General features: G+C 56.3%; 1 protein-coding gene across 14 annotated transcripts in view; it reads left to right on the forward strand.

Moving 5' to 3' along the window:
• The window catches only part of AGAP3 (ArfGAP with GTPase domain, ankyrin repeat and PH domain 3), a 59,254-nt gene that overhangs the window by 16,747 nt on the left and 22,356 nt on the right, over nucleotides 1-20,151 (forward strand). For 4 of the 14 annotated variants that reach the window (XM_030933126.1, XM_030933133.1, XM_030933128.1 and 1 more), the window contains exons 2-8: nucleotides 14,764-14,822; nucleotides 15,058-15,145; nucleotides 15,333-15,418; nucleotides 15,598-15,739; nucleotides 16,167-16,301; nucleotides 16,460-16,587; nucleotides 17,937-18,095. In XM_030933126.1, coding sequence (XP_030788986.1) covers nucleotides 14,764-14,822; nucleotides 15,058-15,145; nucleotides 15,333-15,418; nucleotides 15,598-15,739; nucleotides 16,167-16,301; nucleotides 16,460-16,587; nucleotides 17,937-18,095 — 797 coding nt within the window. Of the gene's footprint in view, nucleotides 1-11,811; nucleotides 13,614-14,763; nucleotides 14,823-15,057; nucleotides 15,146-15,332; nucleotides 15,419-15,597; nucleotides 15,740-16,166; nucleotides 16,302-16,459; nucleotides 16,588-17,936; nucleotides 18,096-18,470; nucleotides 18,698-20,151 lie in introns of those variants that run through there. The other 10 variants (XM_030933131.1, XM_030933132.1, XM_030933120.1 and 7 more) reach the window with 6 other exon arrangements.

The following is a 20,151-nucleotide window of genomic DNA, read 5'->3' on the forward strand; positions in this document are numbered from 1 at the left end:
CCCTGTGCTCTGAGTGGGAGACGGGCCTGGCACATCAGCTGGCTGAAAAGCAAAGCATCTCCACTCAGGAGCATCCTCAGAGCATGTGCTGAGGGTGGTGAGCAGTTTTCTGTGCAGTGGCCTGGGGCGTAAGGACAGCAGCCCAGAGCTTCGGCAAGCCTGCAGCCCAGTAGGTACCACTAGACATGGCTTCACTGCAGTAGTAATTTCATTATTAAAATTGCTAGTGCAGTATGTTTTCAAACTACTCAAATGTGCCACCCCACACTCCAGCACTTTGTGTTTGTGCTGCAAATGTCACAAGATTGACAGCTCCTGCTGCGGGTGACAGGAGTTACAGGTTCTAAGCCAGGGACAGCAGGACCAGATCTGCTATCTCAGAAAGAATGGTAGTGTGGTGGCTCATGCCTGTAATCCCAGCACTTTGAGAGGCCAAGGCAGGAGGATCGCTTGAGCCTAAAAGAGTTCGGGACCAGCCTAGGCAACATAGTAATACCTCATCTCTACAAAAAAAAAAAGAATTTTTTTTTTTTTTGAGACAGGGTCTCGCTCTGTGGCTCAGGCTGGAGCACAATGTCATGGTGTGATCTCAGCTCACCGCAACCTCTGCACCCCGGGCTCAGGTGATCCTCGCACCTCAGCCTCCCAAGTAGCCAGGACTGCAGACATACACCATCACACCCAGCTAATTTTTCTATTTTTAGTAGAGACGAGGTCTCTCCATGTTGCCCAGGCTGGTCTCGAACTCCTGGACTCAAGCAGTTCCCCTCAGCCTCCCAAAGTGCTGGGATTACAGGCATGAGCCACCGCACCCAGCCTCTACAAAAAAATTTTAAAAATTAGCCAGGTGTGGTGACACACGCCTGTAGTCTCAGCCACATGGGAGGCTGCTGCAGTTAGATAAGCTATGATTGTGCTACTGCACCCCAGCTTGGACTATATTTAGCAAGGCCTTGCCTCTGAAAAAACACACACAAGAAAGAATGCCTTTCTCTTAGTTCTCATACTGTGCCAGGCACTGCCTTTGTGCTTACTTGCCCTTCTCGTATTCCTGCAATTTTTGGAGCATCCCTGCAGGGTAGTATTAACCCCATTTTGCAGATGAGGAAACTGAGGTACAAAGATGTAAAGGAAATGGCCCAAGGCTGCTCATTCAAATGGTGGAGATAGGACCTGTACCCAGGAAATCTGGCTTTGGAGCCTGTACTGCCACCTTTATGCACAGGGAAAAAGATAAGACCTTTAAAAACAGAGCAGAAATGTAGAACAATGTTGTCTAATCTTAGGATGAGAGATCCTTGTCAGCGGACAGAAAACCCAGAATTTATAGAGGAACAGACTGACAGATTCCCCCCACCCCCAGCTTTTTCTTTTGAAAAATGACAGCATTTAAAAATGTGATTATTATTAACATTTTACCGCATTTGCTGGCTCTCTGTCACTGTCTCACTCTCACATATGTTTTTTTCAGCAGTTGTAGACACACTGACACATCTTCCCAAGCTCTTCAGCAGGCATCTCCTGAGGATAGGCACATTATTCTACACACCCTTAACACCAGAATAGCACCCAGAAAGGTCGGAAGAATTCCCTAATATAATTTAATAGCTGACCCATAACCACACTTCCCCAGACATGCCTGAAAGGTCTTATAGAGCTTTTTTTGTTTTCCTAGATAAGGATGGAACAGGGTCCAATGTGATACCTTTTCCCCCATGACGTAGACTTACTGTAGGGCCAGGACCCATTTTCCTGTAGAAGGCCCGAGTCCTGGAACCGTGGGCTAGCTGGCGCTGGGTGTTTTCTCTTGTCCCTTTCTCCCGTGTGGGGTCTTTGAACTGTGATCTGGAAGCTCAGCAGGAACACCCCGTTCCTCCATAGGACCGTGCCCTTAGTGCCATCAGGAGCGTGAGGACCAGGTCTCTCCAATGTGAAAGTTCATTTCCTCCCTCTGTAATTAGTAAGTAGTCTGTGGGGGCGATCATTCCACACCCTCAAAATAAACTGCCCGCCACAACTGTTCACCTGATGGTTTTAGCGTCCATTAATGATCCTTGCCTGAGTTGATGATATCGGGGTTGTCAAGGTGGCCATAAACCCAACAATCTTTCTATAAGTATTAGCCAGTGTTCTTCTGTTAAGAACAGCATCTCCCCACCTCTTATCTTTAGTGTCGCCCTTGTGTCATGGATTTTGTTGTTCAAATGTTATAACCAGTTACAAAACTAGCAGATGTAATTACATTCTGGGTCATAAAGCAGGAGAACCTGCTTGCAGTGCACATGTGCCGGATACATGCTTCGCATGCCCGCTATACGAAGGAGAGATTAAGGAAAAGATTTGAAAACCCAAGAGAAAAAGAGGCCAAAAAAAAAAAAAAGAAAAGAAAAGAAAAGAAAAGAAGGACAGGCAAAGAGTAGGATCAAGACAAATGAAAGAAGAGGAAATGCTTTGTGTTGTTGACGAACATGAAAAGGCGCAACCTCACTAGTAATCAGGGACATGCCCGTCAGAAGAGCCAGGGGCTGGTTCCCCGGTCCAAGAGCAGACTGCTGGCGCACAGGGTGCACGGACATTCTCACCCACTGCTGGCGGAGAGCAGGAGAAGGGATTGCTACGATCAAGCTGGAAAAGTAACTGGGCGTTATCCATTCACATGAAACATTCACATGCCTTGGGAAGAACCCATAGGCACACAGTATCGATTTCAGCCTTGCTTGTAGTAGCTAAAAAAGAAGGAAGTGACGTGAGTGTCCCTCAGCAGGGAAAGGGTTGAAGAATGGACAGAACATTCATACTGTGAGATGCTATGAAGCCAGGCCACTGGAGCAAGCTAGAGCCAACCCAGTGGCCTGGGGAGGGCCCCAGGTGCCCCTGACTTGGCAGTTGGTGTGAACTGCAGTGTAAGCAGGAGCTGGGGGGACAGTCACTCAGGACACACCCGTGTTAAGGAGAGGGAAGAGGGCATGCGGCCCAAACAGCGGTTTTCTGAGCATGTTGTGAATGTTTTCATACCCTGAAATACAACTGAAAAAAGATTGGCATCGTGCACATTTATACTAGTCACAGCTTGTTTTCTTCCTTTGTATCCCCTCAGAGTCTGACTCAGAAAAATTTCCTCTCCTCATTCCAATGGGGAAGGGTCTTCTGTTTCTTTTTATTAAGTAATGTATCATCTGTAAATATTTCAGAAAACAAGGTGATGTACACTTACTGCAGAAAAACATAAAAGAAGCAAAAGAAGTCACCAGTAATTCTAACCGGAGGCAGGCAGCCACTGTCACCATTTTGTCATTATTTTGATATTTTCTTGCATTTTTTTATACAGGTCCATAAATTTTGTTACATAAAAATTTGTATCTGACTTTTTAAAAAATCAAGTGTTATGCCAGTCATGGAGGCTCACACCTGTAATCTCAGCACTTTGGGAGGCTGAGGTGGGAGGATCATTTGAGGCCAGAGTTTGAGACCACTCTGGGCAACATAGGGAGACCCCGTCTCTACAAAAAAAAAAAAAAAAAAGAAAAAAAATTAGCCAGGCATAGTTGATACACACCTGTGGTCCCAGCTACTTGTGGGGCTGATGTAGGAGGATCTCATGAGCCCAGGGGGCTGGAGGCTCCAGTAAGCTGTAATCGTGCCACTGCACTCCAGCCTGGGGAACAGAGCCTGTCTCCAACCCCTCCATTCCACCCCCCCCAACCACACACACACACAAACACACACACACACAGTCAACCACTGCCACCCACCTATGCTAGGTAAGAGTTGCTTTTTTTTTTTGTTTTTAAGCCAGCTCATGTTTAATTGTGACATTTTAAAATTGTACAAGTATTTTGACGTCTGCCCCCCATATTTACTCTCTTAAAATGACAGGAAAACACCAACCAATCACAGGTTTAATGAGTTTAATAACTTTACCTCTCAGTTCCTATTTGTAGTACCCAATATTCCTTTGAAATATGAAACAGACCTGTCAGTGGCCAGCAGTGAATTTCTGCCCGACGAGCAGAGCTGAAAGTTCAGGTACTCTGAGCATTGTGTTGCAGTGGCACTTGTCCAGAATTGGTACCCTCCCATAGTTGGGGGACTTTAAATGTACCAGTGAAAAATCGCTTTTTCCTCTTCAAGGGGAAGAAAGAAAATCACTCCTCAAAACACAGCAGATCTGGCTGTGAGGTCTTTCCTTTTGTCTCTTCAGGCTGGTAAAAGAGTCTTTGCAAAAATTTATATTAAATTATTTATTTTTTTGAGACTGGGTCTAACTCTGTTGCCTAGGCTGGAGGACAGTGGCACAATCTTGGCTCACTGCAACCTCCACCTCCCAGGCTCAAGCGATCCTCTCGCCTCAGCCTCCTGAGTAGCTAGGACTACAGGCGTGCAACACCAGCCTCAGATGCTTTTTTTTTTTTTTTTTTTAGATGGAGTTTCACTCTGTCACCCAGGCTGGAGTGCAGTGGTGCAGTCTTGACCCACTGCAGCCTCCTCCTCCCGGATTTAAGCAATTCTCCTGCCTCAGCCTCCCGAGTAGTTGGGATTACAGGCACGTGCCACCACGCCCAGCTAAATTTTGTATTCTTTTTTTTTTTTTTTTTTTTGAGACGGAGTCTCGCTGTCACCCAGGCTGGAGTACAGTGGCTGGATCTCAGCTCACTGCAAGCTCCGCCTCCCAGGTTCACGCCATTCTCCTGCCTCAGCCTCCCGAGTAGCTGGGACTACAGGCACCGGCCACCACGCCCGGCTAGTTTTTTTTTTTTTGGATTTTTTAGTAGAGACAGGGTTTCACCGTGTTAGCCAGGATGGTCTCGATCTCCTGACCTCGTGATCTGCCCATCTCGGCCTCCCAAAGTGCTGGGATTACAGGCTTGAGCCACCGCGCTCGGCCAATTTTGTATTCTTAGTAGAGATGAAGTTTTGCCGTGTTGGCCAGGCTGATCTTGAACTCCTGACCTCAGGTGATTCGCCCACCTCAGTCTCCCAAAGTGCTGAGGTTACAGGCATGAGCCACCATGCTTGGCCTCTCAGGTGCTTTTAAACTTCTGTCCACTAGACTCTCAGCCTGTCTGAATCTTTTAAAAAATCACTGCACTATTACCTGCAGTTGCCTAGAGTGCCCCTCGCAGTGCAGCACCTTCGCACATCTGCAGCTGCACTTCCAGAGCTGTTTTCCACACCTCCTCCACATCAGTCCTGCAAAATTAGTGCAATGATTTGAACACTTTATTGCATCTTCTGTTTATAAAAATATTTTGCGGCCGGGTGTGGTGGCTCACGCCTATAATCCCAGCACTTTGGGGGGCCAAGGGAAGTAGATCACCTGAGGTCAGGAGCTCCAGACCAGCCTGGCCAATATGGTGAAACCCCGTCTCTCCTAAAGATACAAAATTTAGCTGGGTGTGGTGGCACGCACCTGTAATCCCAGCTACTCGGGAGGCTGAGGCGGGAGAGTCACTTGAACCCGGGAGGCGGAGGTTGTAGTGAGCTGAGATCGTGCCATTGCACTCCAGCCTGGGTGACAAGAGCGAGACTCCGGCTCAAAAAAAAAAAAAAATTCTTTTTGCTTTTGTGGCTGGGCACCATGGCTCATGCCTCTAATCCCAGTACTTTGGGAGGCCTTTTGTAAAAAATATAAAGACAAGTGGAAGTGCTGGTGCTGCTGACAGGGAATTAATCTCATACTTGGAATGCATTTTAGAGACTCATTGGGCTGGAAGAGGCAGAACTCTAGCTCATGGGACTTCAGCTGGGCTGCCTGCTCAGTTGTAAAGAGAGAACAACATGTTTAAATGTTGAAAGTGTAGGCGATGGGTCAAAGTTGTGAGGAAAAGGTGCAACACAGCATAGGGCCGTACGATGCTTCATCTTCTGAGGCCGGAGCCCCCTCCGTCCCACCCTGTGGTGGTGGCTCACCTCCTGCCCCCACCCTTCAGGCCATGGGAGAGCTGGAGATGCTGCAAGGCGCAGGAGCCCCTGGCATGGCACCAGCTCACGCCGCGGGTGCGGCACATGCTGGTTGCGTTCCTCTCCAGGGAGGAGCTGCTAGAAAGCAGAGCCAAGCCCACAACTGCTGTTGCTGGTCAGAGCTAGAGTGGCGTCAGGGGCACTCCCAGGGTCTTAGAACATGGCCAGATGGGACAAAGCCAGGAGGCCAGATGGGGGACATGCTGAGGGACCGAGTCTTCCAGGGGAGGGCCTTTGTCCTGTCCACCATTGCGCCCAGCACAGAGCTGGTGGATAGACAGGAAAACAAACTACTCTCAAGTGCCATCTATAGTACTACAATACCGCCATGTCACCAGCCTGGCGTCGAAAGGCCATTTTCAGCTGGAATGACAGCCACTCCCACCCTCATCCTGAGGTCATGTTTCCCTGCTCCATGCATTGCCCTCAGTCCCGTGGCTCTCTCTGCCGCCTTCTCTCCCTCAGCTCTTCCCTGGGGAGGAGAGGAGCAAAGTCACTGGGGAGCTCTCAGACCAACACCCTGACCTCTGGAGATGGGGCAGAATCCCTGGGCCTCTGAGCAGCCCTCAGAGAGTCCCAGGGATGTAGGCTGGGTCCTACGCCAGTCCAGACTGCCAGCCATGTCACCTTGAGGCAGGATGGGGCAGCGATTTCAGTCTGCTTGCCCTGAATGCACTTAGTAAGCCCTCAAAAAAATAATGTGAAATGATGACTTAGAGGCCCAAGCTTCAGCCTGGGATTCTGGAGTCCTGGGCCCTGCCCAGACTCTGTCACTGCTGGGCTGTAACTGCAGGCAAGTTACTTCCCCTCTCTGGCTGTCAATGCCCTCATCTCTAAAAGGAGAGGATGAACCAGAACATGAGTTCTGAACCTAGAACCCATGGCGGGGATTAAGGGGACCCGGACCTGCTCAGAAAACACCTGTGTGTTCTTCCCAGCATGCACTAGCTTTTCTGGAGAGCCCACAGCCTCCTGGGGCTATGGTAATAAACCATTGTAAACAGGATGGTTTCAAACAACCTAAGTCTGTTCCTAGCTGGCTGCAGTGGCTCACGCCTGTAATCCCAGCACTTCGGAAGGTCAAGGCCAGATGATCACTTGAGCCCAGGAGTTCTAGGCCAGTGTGGGCAGCATAGTGAGACCCCCACCTCTTTTTTTTTTTTTTTTTTTTTTTTTTAAAGTAGAAAAAAATAGCTGGACATGGTGTTGCATGCCTCAAGTCCCAGCTACCTGGGAGGCCGAGGCAGGAGGATTGCTTGAGCCTAGGAAGTCGAGGCTGCAGTGAGCTGTGATTGCCTGGGTAACAGAAGGAGAACCTGTCTCAAAAACCAAAAAGTTTATTGTGCCACAGTTGTGGAGGCCAGATGTCTGAGATAAAGGTGTGGGAAAGGCCATGCCCCCTCTGAAGGCACTAGGGAGAGATCCGCCCCACACCTCTCTCCGTGGCTTATTGATGGCCGTCTTCTCCCTGCATCTCTTCACATTGACTTCCCTTTGTATCTGTCGATGTGCCCAAATTCCCCCCTTTTAAAAGGACACGAGTCATACTGGATTCAGGGCCCACCCTACTCCAGTATGACCTCATCTGAATTACATCTGCAACAACCCTATTTCCAAATAAGGTCACATTCTGAGGTCCTGGGGGTTAGGACTCAAGACTCTCCAAGGTCCTCCCTATCTCTGAGGTCTCTTAGAGGGGAGGTGGAGGGACCAGCCCAGGAATCAAAGCCGAGCTGAGGGGGAGCTGCTAAGGTTTCATGGGCTGACCACATCTGCCTGGATTTCCGACATGAAGAGAGCTGGTTTCAGTAATCCCAGCGTCCACTCTGGCTCTCCCTTGCCCAATAGGAACAGCTCCTTCTGTTGCTCACCCACTGCATGCCAGGTACCATGCGGCCCTCCGTGCTCACAGTGCTGGTCTGCACAGCACCTTTAGCTGGAAGCTGGGTGATCCCTGATTTACAGACAGACCTGAGATTAAGGAGACCATGGCTGATCACCCACTAATAGGGGCCAGAGGCTGAACTTGAATCCAGCTTTCTCAACTCCAGGGTGCGCTGTGCCTTTCAGTTTGGGGCCTGCACAGATTATTTTGCCTGTGACTTCTCTCAAAAGACTGGCCCAGCCAGGGCCCATCTCTCTTAGGCCTTCCTCCCCACAAAGAGGCCAAAAGCCCCAGGAGCACAGTGCATGCTCAGCAAAGACTTTCACTCATTCACTCGGGGAATCTTGGCGATCTTCATGTACCTGGCAAGGTTCTGTTGTGGGGGCACTTGCTGACAGTGGCAAGTGTTAGATGATGTTGAGCATGGTCACTGAGATGCTCAGCCTCCCAAGGAAGGGATTCTTCAGCCATGGTCCAAATGACTCAGGGACAAGCAGGGCAGAGGCTCGGGAGGCATCAAAGATGGATGGGGATGGAGGCGGGTCCTGGGGAGGGGGTCAGGTCAGAGCAAGCGGGTAGTCAGGAGCACATGGGACGTTGGAAGAGAATAAGGGGTTTGGGTGCCATTCTCCGCCAGCTGGAGAGCCATTGCAGGGCTTTGCTGAGAGGTGACCAGGTTATGGTTTGTAGAGGTCCGCCCTGGCTGTAAAGGAAATCAGCTGGCAGTGGTGGTGACGGAGGCTGGAGATGGGAGACCCATAGGAAGCTGCTGTGGTGCTCAGGCCCAGGAGGATGGTGGCTTGCCTTTGAGTTGGAGAAAGGAGCTGGTGATGGATTTGGGCCACATTTAGGAGACAGTGCCACCAGGACTCACACGGATTGGGCTGGGGGAGTGGCAAGGAAGGGAATGGAGGGTGATACTAGCAGGTTTTTGGCTTGTGCAGCTCCAGAGCTCGTATGTTGCCGTTGAAGATGGGGGATGCTTTAATGGAGCTGTTGGGGGTGGAATTTAGGTCCATGGCTGCTGCTGCAGCAACTCGAGTTGTCTCGGGACAGCTGCTGGGACACTTAGGGAGGACTGTGGCCTCGCTGGGGAGGCATCCTGAATGCTTTCCCCCTGCCTCCCCGTCTTCTCCTCTGATTCCCTAAGCTCCGACTTGGAGAGCCTGCTGGACGGACACCAACCAGTCCTGGGTGGCGAAGGGGGCTTGGTGTGGCCCCCACTGTCTCCCGGGCTCAGTGGCCGGGGTGTGGCCAGTCCTTGCATCCCGCCAGCCTTCCCCGTTGCAGCCTAAGCCCCAGCTGCAGGAAGATGTTTTGCTGCCACCTTGTGGGCAAGGAGGGCCTGTTTGGGAGGGCCAGGGTGGTTCTGGGACCACACCCGACTGCTGGAGGAAGCCAGAGTCTTCCCCTACAGAGCCGGCCACAAGCTCTGGCTTTCAAGAGAAGGCTTATCCATCCTCCCTCATCTCCTCAAAAGAAATCTGCCAGCTCCCTGTGGGCCACATTGGCCGCAGTGGGCACAGCCAAGGTTCACCAGTGGATCAAGCAACACACACCTGGAGGCGACCAGGTCCCACATCCTCAGGACCAGCTTTCTCTTTCTGGCAGGGTCTCACACCTCACACCTGCCCAGGGGTGTTTTCTCTCCCTGTCATGAGCCCCCGGCCCCTCAGCCCCCTGTGCACATGCAAGCAGGGCAGCTGAAGCCCAGGCTAACACAGGCACTTGGCATAACCAGAGTCAGCTTTTCCTCCTGACGTCCAAGTATTCCACAGCAGGGGGTCTGGAGCCCGGCTTCTGCGCTCTCTGGTTCCAGGGAAGGCTGTGTTCGTCCTGCCCCAGGATGCACACTGCGGGCATTTGTGAGAGATTTCCTCTTAGTCCCCCAGAAACTCCCACAGAGCCTCTCAGCCCCTAAGAGGCAAATTCAGTCCGGTGCTTCCGGTGGCCTTAATAAACAGAGAACTGACATGAGGGCTTGTGTTGCGGGATTTCAGTACTGTTCGTGTAATCCCAGCCTGGAGCCTTTTAGGGCTGTCCTAATTTCCTTTGGGCCCAGTAGGTAGTGGCTCTGTGTGAAGACAGCTGTTTGTTGTTTGCTGTGTGTCTTTGGAGCAGAATCTTATCAGGCAGAATAGAGACCTTATCTCTGACCCTGGGCTGAACCAATGAGGAAAAGGTGTGTGCCAGAAGCTATTCTCCTTTTCAGGGTCTTTGACTGGCTTGATGTCCTGAGACATTTATGTGGGAGCAGGTGCCCTTCCCTGTCTAGTTTCTCTGGGTCAGGAAAGGTTTCTGGGGAAAAGGACTAGGAAGGAGGAGGCAGCCAGGTGAGGAAGAGGAAGCTGTTCCAGGTTTGGGAGTTGACCCAGGTGACACTTTCTCCTTGGACTGATTCTGCAGGTGCAGTGGGACTTACGTGCCTTCTGAGACTGTAAGATGTTCTTCTGGGGACTGGGATTGCTGCCTGCCTTCCCTTAGAACTACATACGCGCGCACGTGTGTGTGTGTGTGTGTCTGTCTGTGTCTGGCATGTATGCAGCTGGGGCCTTAACCCCCTTCTTTTCCATCCTTCTGTTCTCCCACTGAAAGAGCCAGCTAGGTTCTAAAGTGACCCATCCCCTGTCAGGTACCTTGTCCCCATCCCCTCTCCATCCCCAGAGGTTGGCTCCCATAGCTGCTGTCCTGTGCTTGCTTCTTATTTATTTCTTGAAACAAGGTCTTGCTCTGTGGCCCAGGCTGGAATGGAGTGGCTTCATCTTGGCTCACAGCAACCCGGACCCTCTGGGCTCAAGCGATCTCCACCTTAGCCTCTCAAGTAGTTGGGACCACAGGCTTGTGCCACCATGCCTGGCTAATTTTTCTTTCTTTCTTTCTTTTTTTTTTGTAGAGATGGGGTTTCACCATGTTGCCCAGGCTGGTCTCCAACTCCTGGACTCAAGTGATCTGCCTGCCTTGGCCTCCAAAAGCACTGGGATTATAGGCACGAGACATGGTGCCTAATTTTTGTATTTTTAGTAGAGATGGGGTTTCACTATGTTGGCAAGGCTGGTCTTAGACCCCCGACCCTCAGGTGATCCACCCGCCTCGGCCTCCCAAAGCGTTGGAATTACATGCGTGAGCCACCGTGCCCGGCCCTTTGCTTGCATTTCCATTGGCTTGCAGAATGGCTTGTGAGTGGGCAGCCTTATTCGTTGGCGGAACAGCCATTCCCTGTTGTGCGTGAGAGAGAGGACAGATACACACAGGTAGGGAGGTCAAGGCAGAATGCGTTTCCTTTTGATCTGCAGCTCAGTGACACTGGCCGGCTTCACTGAGTTGTGTTCTTGTCTCTCTGCCTGCCTGAGGACCCGCGAAGGGTGCCTCTGCAGGTGCTTCTATTGGGGGGGGGGGGGGAACATGCATCCCGTACAGGAAGAAGCTGTCTTCACCAACGCTAATAACTAGTCCCATGGAAATACAAACTCACCACCAGGGCCTCTCCAGGCTTGGGAGATCCAGCCCAGGACTTGGGAATTTCCAGTGCTCTTTTCTGCAGGGAGCACCTAGGATGGAGAGGCCCTGCCTGCCTTAGGCACTCCCACCCAGCCCCTCAGGAATGTGCCACTTTTATCTCCTCCTTGGCTCTGACCAGGTCCATGGAATTCTAAAACTGAAAAGGACACTGGGAGTTGGGCTGTACTGGGGGTGGAGAAAAGTGGGCAGTATTATCTCTTTAAAGGAAATGCAAGCCCCTCGTCCCTAGCCACTACTTAAACTGGTTTCTCCTGATCTGCCGGTGAGATTGAGGCAGCCAATAGTTTCTGACTTTGTGGATGACAGGAAACTGGCTGGTCTTCAGAGCCTGGGAGAGGACTGATGTTTACAATGCAGTGTCAATCACAGCCGGGGAGCTCTTGTCCCCATTCTGGGTGAGCCCTGGGTTTATTGGGTGTCCAGGCAGCCCACAGTCATGAATTGGAAGGGCCTCGGAGCTTGGAGGAGTGTTTTCATTTACAGAACGTCAGGCTCCAGCCAGTACCGCAGGCTACCACTTGATCTCGGCCCATCATCCCGACAGGAGGTGAGACCCAGTGAGCAGCAGGGGCCTGGAGAGGTCCGGGCGTCAGAAGAGAGTCACTCACCCAGAACTGCGGCCGAGGTTATCTTTGATTTCTCTGCTGCCCTTAGGCAGGACGCTTAACTCAGTCCAGACAGATGAGTATCTTCCGGATTTTATAATCTCCAAAGAAGACAGACTCAGTCATCAACAGAAGCCAACTGTAGCAGCCAGCAGCTCTCGACCTCAGAATGTCAGAGCCAAAAGCTAACACAGGACCACCGCGTTGAAGCTCGCGTGCTGCAGATGAGGACTCTCCCGCAGAGCCGGCATGGCTGCCTCTGACTTCTCACTCAGGCTTGTCATACTTTGGGGCCTCATGTTGTTCGCTTTTCTAGCTCTTCTTTTGAAGAATAAGAAATGGCCCACTTTTCTCCAAAATGGGGCCCAGTGTGTGGTGGACTGAGGACTGTTATTTAGTTGGCCTGCTCGTAATGACAGCACCTCACCTACCTGCTGGATCCTAGGAGGAGCCCTGGGCTGGAATTTCCTGTTTTCCGAGGGCTCCCGGGGGCTGCCCCAGCAGGCCGGCTCCCCCGCGCCGCGCCGCCGTTCCCGGGTGTTCCAGGCCAGACTTGCCGCCTCTCTCTCCGGGCTAGGCTGGCTCCCGGCCTCTCCAGGTCTGGGCTTGCCGGCCGCGAGGTGGAGGAGTTGAGGGACTCAACTCGGCCCACACCAGGTGCCCAGAGGCCGGAGGTCCGTGCGCCCCGGCCGCGGCCCCGGCCCGGGCCCCGTCCCGTGCCCCTCGCCATGGGCCTGGCCAGCGCCCGCCGGCCCTGAGCATGGAGCGGGGCTGGCCGCAGGGGGACAGCTGTCCCAGGGAGCGGCCTGCCGTTTGCCGCCGCGCCCACAGCGTCTGCGACTCGCTGGACCTGCACGGCGCCCCGGCCGGCCGCGCGGCCGCCGCCCTGCAGGCCGCCCTGTGCGCCGCCCGTGAGCAGCCGGCGCGGCCGCGGAGCGTGTGCTCGGGCGGTCCCGAGCAGCCGCCCACCGGCGCCCGCGGCCTGCTGTTTGGCCTCCTGCGCCCGCGCCTCGGCCGTCGGGGCCCGGCGCCCTCGGGACCGCCCGTCTCGCCTGCCCCCAGCCCCGCGTCTAGCCCCGCGTCTAGCCCCGCGCCGACCCGGCGCAGCCGCACCCGGGGGGAGCCGACTCCGCGGCCCCGGCCGGCCAGCATGACTTTCCTGGAGGTGAACCGCTTGGAGCTGGCGGCGGCCGAGACGCCCGGCGCGGGTCTGGGGCGCGCGGGCAGCGCGGGCTTCCTGCGCGGTACGGCGCTGTGGAGCAGCCAGCGTTGGCCGGTGCTGCGCGGCGGGCGCGGGCCGGAGGGGCCCCGGCGCGGCCTGGCGGCACTCAGGAAGAGCTTCAGCTTCCGCCTGCGCCGCGGCCAGGAGGTGCGGCGCTCCGAGTCGGGGCTGCTGGCCCGGCCGCCCCGCGCGCGCACCCGTAGCGACGGCGACGCCGGCTCCCTGAGCACCTTCCCCAGCCGCCGCGACCTGCTGGGCGCCGACACCCCGCGTGTCGCGCCGGAGTCCGGCCGCCCCCGCACCGCCGCCGGCCTCTGGAGGTTGCTCACCAGCCGCTTCCGCCGGAGGGAGCCCGCGCCCGCCGCGCCGCTGTGGAGCCGTCGGGCGGCTGCGGCCCCGGAGCTCCCGCACGCGCCCAGCGGTAAGGGGGCTGGCCCGGGGGTCTGGGGGGCGTCTGGCAGAAAACAGCTTGCGGGAGAAAGGCCGGGCGCGCCCAGGTGAGGCAGACTGCGGCACGCGTCCGGGGCTAGCCGGGTCTGTGATCTGGCCCGTGTGCTGTCCGCGCCTGGCGTCTGGGGTCTTCGACAGTGACCCAGGAGGACCGCCCGGAGGGTTCGCTCTCGGGTGCCGTCTAGGAAAGGAAGGGAACTCACCAGAGTCAGAGGGCTCTGGGCTAGGCCAGACACCTTTCCTAGTTCCCTGTCGGGGCAGCGTGCTCGCCTCCGGCTGCCCTGCGCTTGAGGTTAGGGACTTCTGTGGACCTGGTCGTCATAACTACTCTTTGACACAAACTTGGGACAGTGCCTCTGGAAGCCAGGGCAGTGCTGCCCAGCCAGAGAGGGGTTCCCAGAGCTGGCCCGAGCACGCATGTGGAACCTGGAGGTGACGGAGATGGGGGCCTGGCTGTCAGAGGGCTCTGGGTAAAGGGACCTGCCAGTCAGGTTCTGAGAATGGACTGAAGGGAAGCGAGCCCAGGAGGCGGCCTCCCTGCTAAGGAGGAGCTTAGGGAGGAGGCAGGTGGGGTAGATGCCTCCCTATCCACCTGCCCCTGGCAGAACAGGGCCAGGCCAGACTAGGCTCCTCCCTCTTCACCCGGCTCAGGAATGTGGTGGGTGGCCCCACCCTGCCAGGGTGTGCTGTTCTTACTTGCAGGAGTCTACCCCCCAACCAGGTGCCCAGCCCTTGGGTCTGTTCTGAGACCTGCTGGATTGGCCTCTAGCTTGGGCCTAGTATTTGGGCCACAGGGGCACTAGGTCAGGTGTGGCTGGGTGGGGGGACAATAAACCTGCTGGAGCAGGAAGAGGAGGAAGGACACAGGGCCAAGCCCAGGGGGACTGAGCCCACAGCCCTCAGAGTCCTGTTCTGAAGACCATCCTCACTCTGCTCCACTCAAAAAGAACCTTCCCACTGCCTCCTAGGGGAACTAGTGGTGAGGGTTGGGGGTCCCGTGGAGGAAGCTGCTGTCCTCTGGCCTGGGCCTGGGGAGGGCATCATAGGCGACACAGGCAGCAGTGGTTGGGACAGGTGTGTGTGCCACCCTGGCCCTGACGGGGCGGCTCTGTCTTCCGCAGACTCGTTTGTGAACAGCCAGGAGTGGACGCTGAGCCGCTCCGTACCGGAGCTTAAAGTGGTGAGTGCGGCCCATGGGCAGCGCAGGTGGCCTGGAGCCGGGGGGCGAGGCTGGGTGCCATGGGCCTGGGCCTTGCTTCTCCAGCTTCTGTCCCCTTCTCTGCTCAGCTTGGCCCTCTCTGCCCTCTCTCCTCCCCTTCAGCCCTGGCCTTTCTCCCTCCTGCCGCTTCTGTGCTTTTCCTGCTGGGTCTTCTCCATCGTGCCCTCTGACCCACTTACCCCTTCCTCTCCCACAGGGCATAGTGGGGAACCTGTCTAGCGGGAAGTCAGCCCTGGTGCACCGCTATCTGACGGGGACCTATGTCCAGGAGGAGTCCCCTGAAGGTGAGCGTCCCGGGCCCAGCCTGGGCCCTGAGGCCGACCACTCCTCCCCCTCCCGCCCACAGGGTCTGAGTTGGGGGTCTCCAGCCCCTTCCAGTCCTCTTACTTCCTCCATGGAAAGCTGTGGATTTCTTCTTGGCCCCTGGGCTCTTTCTCCACACTTTGGACCTGACTGTGCGCTCTGTCCTAGGGGGGCGGTTTAAGAAGGAGATTGTGGTGGATGGCCAGAGTTACCTGCTGCTGATCCGAGATGAAGGAGGTCCCCCTGAGCTCCAGGTGATGCTCCTGCCCGGGGTTAGGGCCCACCCCTGTGCCCGGAGCCCTTTCTCGAGCTTGCTGGTTGGGACTGGGAGAGGTGGTGTGTCCAGGGAGAAGGGTCCACTTGGGTCCACCTGCCCTGCGTGGGAGTTTGCCAGGTCCAGTTGCAGGTGCTAATTTTACTTGGTTTCCCCTAGTTTGCTGCCTGGGTGGATGCAGTGGTGTTTGTGTTCAGCCTGGAGGATGAAATCAGTTTCCAGACGGTGTACAACTACTTCCTGCGTCTCTGCAGCTTCCGCAACGCCAGCGAGGTGCCCATGGTGCTTGTGGGCACGCAGGGTGAGGCGGGGCCCTGCAGGAGCTGGCAGAGAGTAGGAGGCCCCGGGCAAGGATGCATGGGGGGATGGGCAGGTGTGAGAAACCCCCCAAGCCCCCACTGTTTTCCCATTGCTGACCGGGACTGTCAGCACTCTCCATCTGCTCGTGTCTGAGGGCTTTTGTGCCCACTGAAACCTGCCGTCCCAGTGACTAGCAGGTCCATATTGTTTTAGATGAATAAATGTGCTCAGAGCTTAAGTGCTTGCTGGTTTGCACTCAGTGAGGCCATGGCAGGATTTAAATGAGATCCAGGCGCCTGCATTCTTGGTGCTCTGTGTATTCCACTCACCAGGCCCTTTGCCCACCTGCCCTTAGGCCAAATGCCCCCCACCACACTATTCCAGCTTCTCTGAAAGCTGAGTGACTCCCGCCCTCCCACGTCCAACAGACGCCATCAGCGCTGCGAACCCCCGGGTCATCGACGACAGCAGAGCCCGCAAGCTCTCCACAGATCTGAAGCGGTGCACCTATTACGAGACATGCGCGACCTACGGGCTCAATGTGGAGCGTGTCTTCCAGGACGGTAACTCGGGTGCCGGGCGGGAGTCACTGGCAGATGCGGCCCCAGTGCTGGTGATTGGAAGGCTCCCAGTGAGCAAGGCTGTGTGTTTGGGGGGAGGTGCTAAGCCAGGCTTTTCCCTTCTCTCCAGTGGGTATAATTGACTCTGCTGTCCCCTGCAGTGGCCCAGAAGGTAGTGGCCTTGCGGAAGAAGCAGCAACTGGCCATCGGGCCCTGCAAGTCACTGCCCAACTCGCCCAGCCACTCGGCAGTGTCCGCCGCCTCCATCCCGGCCGTGCATATCAACCAGGTTCGGCCTGCGTCCTGCCCCGCCCTGCCTGTGTCCGCCATGTCTGTCTTGCCTCTGTGCGTCCTGCCACTTGTGCTGGCCTCCTGCTCACACCTGTCCACCTTCCTCTGGCCTCCCAGCCTTGCATGTGGCTTGGAAACATTGGTTGGAATTCCATTTAGCCTGCACCATAGCCTTGGCCTCATCCCTGCCCCATGGTGCCTGACCCTTCCCGCTGCAATCCCTACTTCTGTCTGCTCTCCACCATTCCACAGCCTGCATTCCCTACCCCGATGCCCTCTGCTGAAAGTCCTGGGCCATCCACAGATGGTGTGGTCAGCGCAGCAGCCACTGCACTTTACCTCTGCGAATGGCCATCATCTTGCCAAGGCCTGCTCTGGCTGCAGCTGGTGTTCCAGTGACAGCCTGGTTGCATTTCAGAGACCCCTCCCTTTGGGCTATGAGAAAGCGGCAGCATTCCCACGTGGGAAAAAGGAGGAGGAGGGCTGTGTCCTTCTCACTGTCTCTGAGCAGCCCCGCCTGACACCGACAGAGTGGGACTTGTGCAGCTGACTTCTGCAGTGGTCCCTGTCCCAAGGGGCAGGTTGTGGAGGGGCAGTGGTCCAAGCACCTCTTGTACAGGTTAGGATTCAAGGGAGGCAGCCGGGCAGGCCACACGCTGTAGTGAGGGCAGTTGCGGTGCAGGCCACCTGGTTGTGCCGTGCATGTTTCCTGAGTCCTGGAGGAGCTGCCATACTGTTTCTTCTCCATTCTGTGATCTCTCTTTTTCTCTTTCTTTCCCTTCTCTGTTCTACATCTACACCTTACTCTGACTGGGAGTCATAGCTCTGTTCTCTCTGCCCCAGCTGTCCTGGAATCCCTTTTCCCTGCCACGGGCATGCTAGGAACAACCCTCAGCCTCCCGCAGTGCCCTGGGCCACCCCCGGCTCCTGGCTCCCGCCTCCTGGCCTCCTGCACTCTAAACATACATCCCTGAATGTGAGAGTTTGTCCGGGGTGACCCTCTACCTCCTTCCAGACCACCTGCAGGTTAGGACTCCAGTCTGTTCACTGCCAGGCTCTGCAGCTGATTCCCACCTGCCAGCCTGTGCCTCTGACTTAGCTCCCTGGTTGGCCAGAAGCACTCTTGCTGGGGTCCCAGGACGAGGGTTTGCTGCCCTAGTGGGGCAACCCTTGCAAGGTGACAGTAGATCCTGCTGGCCTCCAGGCCAGGTGAATGTTTCTCCCATACCGCCTGTAGGGGCTAGTGGCCCCTCTGCTGCCCATGAGCACAGGGATTCCTGGCACCCGCCTGGTGCCCATCCCGCTCCCTGACCCAGAGCTGCCCTCAGCAGCCCTCTCTGTCCTTAGGCCACGAATGGCGGCGGCAGCGCCTTCAGCGACTACTCGTCCTCAGTCCCCTCCACCCCCAGCATCAGCCAGCGGGAGCTGCGCATCGAGACCATCGCTGCCTCCTCCACCCCCACACCCATCCGCAAGCAGTCCAAGCGGCGCTCCAACATCTTCACGGTACGTGACCGCCCTCCTCCCCCGCCCAGCCGCCTTTGCTGCACAGGCAGGGCTGAGCGCCGAGCTCCCAGCCAGGAGGGGCGTGGGCAGCCCCAAGTCAGGAAGACGGCACCTGCAGTCTCTCCCTCAGATACACACGGCTCCTGAGGGTCCTTGCCGGTGCCCTCAGAGTCTTCCATACTGTTCCTCTGCGCCCACAAGGGGCTTCCAGTAGTTGCCCTCACCCTGTCCCTGCAGTCCTCCCTGCCCTCTGCTGCACACACTCACCCTCCCTGCTGCCTTCCTCTCTCCTAGGCCCCTTTAGGGTGTCTGTCAGCTTGAAGGTATCCTTGGACTCACTTGGCCTAACTCCCCTGACCCCCTTTGATTCAACAGCTAATGAACCGGCGGCCGGAAGGCTGTTTGCCCAAGGCGACACAGAGGGTTAGCTGGCCCAGCTAGAGTCAGAGCCCAGGCCTCCCCGTCCGCCTTCCGGCTCTTTTTCCGTTACCCCACTGCCGAGGGGAAAATTCATGCTTTCCACCCACCGCTGTGATTGGTTTAACAAAGGCTTAGCCATCTTTTCCTGGGCTTCACCACGCTGCCTCGTTCCTCCCTCTCAGGTTTGTCCTGTCTCCTTGTGAGCTCCTCACTCACCCCTCACAAACCTCACACCCCACACCCGGGGGCTGTTGTGCTGGCCCGGCTGAGGGTGGCCCCTGGCTCTCAGGCCCCAGGGCCTGCTGTTTCTCCACTCCCAATGTGCGACACACAGAGCCCATCCAAACCCTAACCCTCCAGCCGGGCTTGGCTGGATGTTCCAGGAGTCTTGGGCCAGACAAAGGTGGGTGAACCCCCGTGTGGGTTGTCACGAGAGTGCCCGCCCCTCCGCGTCACTCCATGCGCCTCTTTCCAAGAGCAGGGCTTGGCATGGCTCTCAGCCTGGGCCTGAGTGCGGCTGGCCAGGCCAGATCTCCGGACCCTGCCCGGACAGAGCTGGTGCTTCCAAGCCCTGCTCACTCATCCTCGCCTCTGCCTGCCCAGCTCAATTCTCTCTCCCTGCTGCCTGCCTCTGTCCCGAGCCCGCCACCTGCCCTCGCGGCCATCCATGCTAACAGCCTCTGTGCTGACGGCTCTGCCACACATTGCAGCTGCCCGGCCCTGACCCTGTCTAGATGCGCAGCTTCTCCTTTCTGTCCACGGCCATTGAGACATTAGAGCGTGGGGTGGGGGGCGCCTGCTCGAGCCCACACCTGCTGCTACTGCTGCTGCGGGGCCCTTGGGTGCCTCTGTCCACAGTGACTGCTGCCAGGGCCTGGGCACCCTGCTCCCTGGCATCATGCCTCAGTCATCCTCTCAGTTTCATTCTTAATCTCCCCTTCCCCTTGCTGGCGAGCTCTGTAGCAACCCCAGGGCACCCCCTGCCTTCCCCTGCCCTGCTACCCTCTCCTCCACCCTTGCTCAGCCCCTGGCCTCCTCCCTTGCGCCCCGTGCTTCCTGCCATCCTGTGCTCTCTGCTGCCTGCCTCAACTGTGCTGCCCTCCATCCTGGCTGCTCACGGCACGGCCTTCCCTCTGGCCCTTCCATTCTCTCCATCCTCACAGCGGCGACCTTATATTTTCTTTCCATTGTTTCCGTGGTGACCTCACTTGCACCATTATCCCTGAGGCAGCCTCAAGACGCGTCCGTCTCTGTGGGTGTATCTTGGGACCTCCCCTCTCATCATTGCTGTTGGGGCCTCCCCTCTTCTCCCTCATCGTCCTCCCCAGCAGCGACATGCTTGCTCGAGGGCGAGCCCCTTATGTCCTGCTTGCTCTGTGGCTAGTGACCCCCCACTGGACATGGTTGTGCTGTCTCCAGTCTCTCCTGTGACTTCATGTGCTCATTTCGTTGCTGCTCTTGCCCCAGTTCCTGTCCGCATGGGGAGGTGCCCCTCTGGGCTCCCAGGGGTCCTCTGGTGGTTGGGGCCTCTTGGCTCACAATCTGGCTGGGGTGGGCTTCACCCCACTCCCCCCAACCGGCTCTTCTGTCTGGGGACCCGGTGGCAGCAGTCCCATCCACCTTCCTCCTCCCTGGG

Source organism: Rhinopithecus roxellana, chromosome 6 (genome assembly GCF_007565055.1).
Source record: "Rhinopithecus roxellana isolate Shanxi Qingling chromosome 6, ASM756505v1, whole genome shotgun sequence".
NCBI classification, from domain to species: Eukaryota; Metazoa; Chordata; class Mammalia; order Primates; family Cercopithecidae; genus Rhinopithecus; species Rhinopithecus roxellana.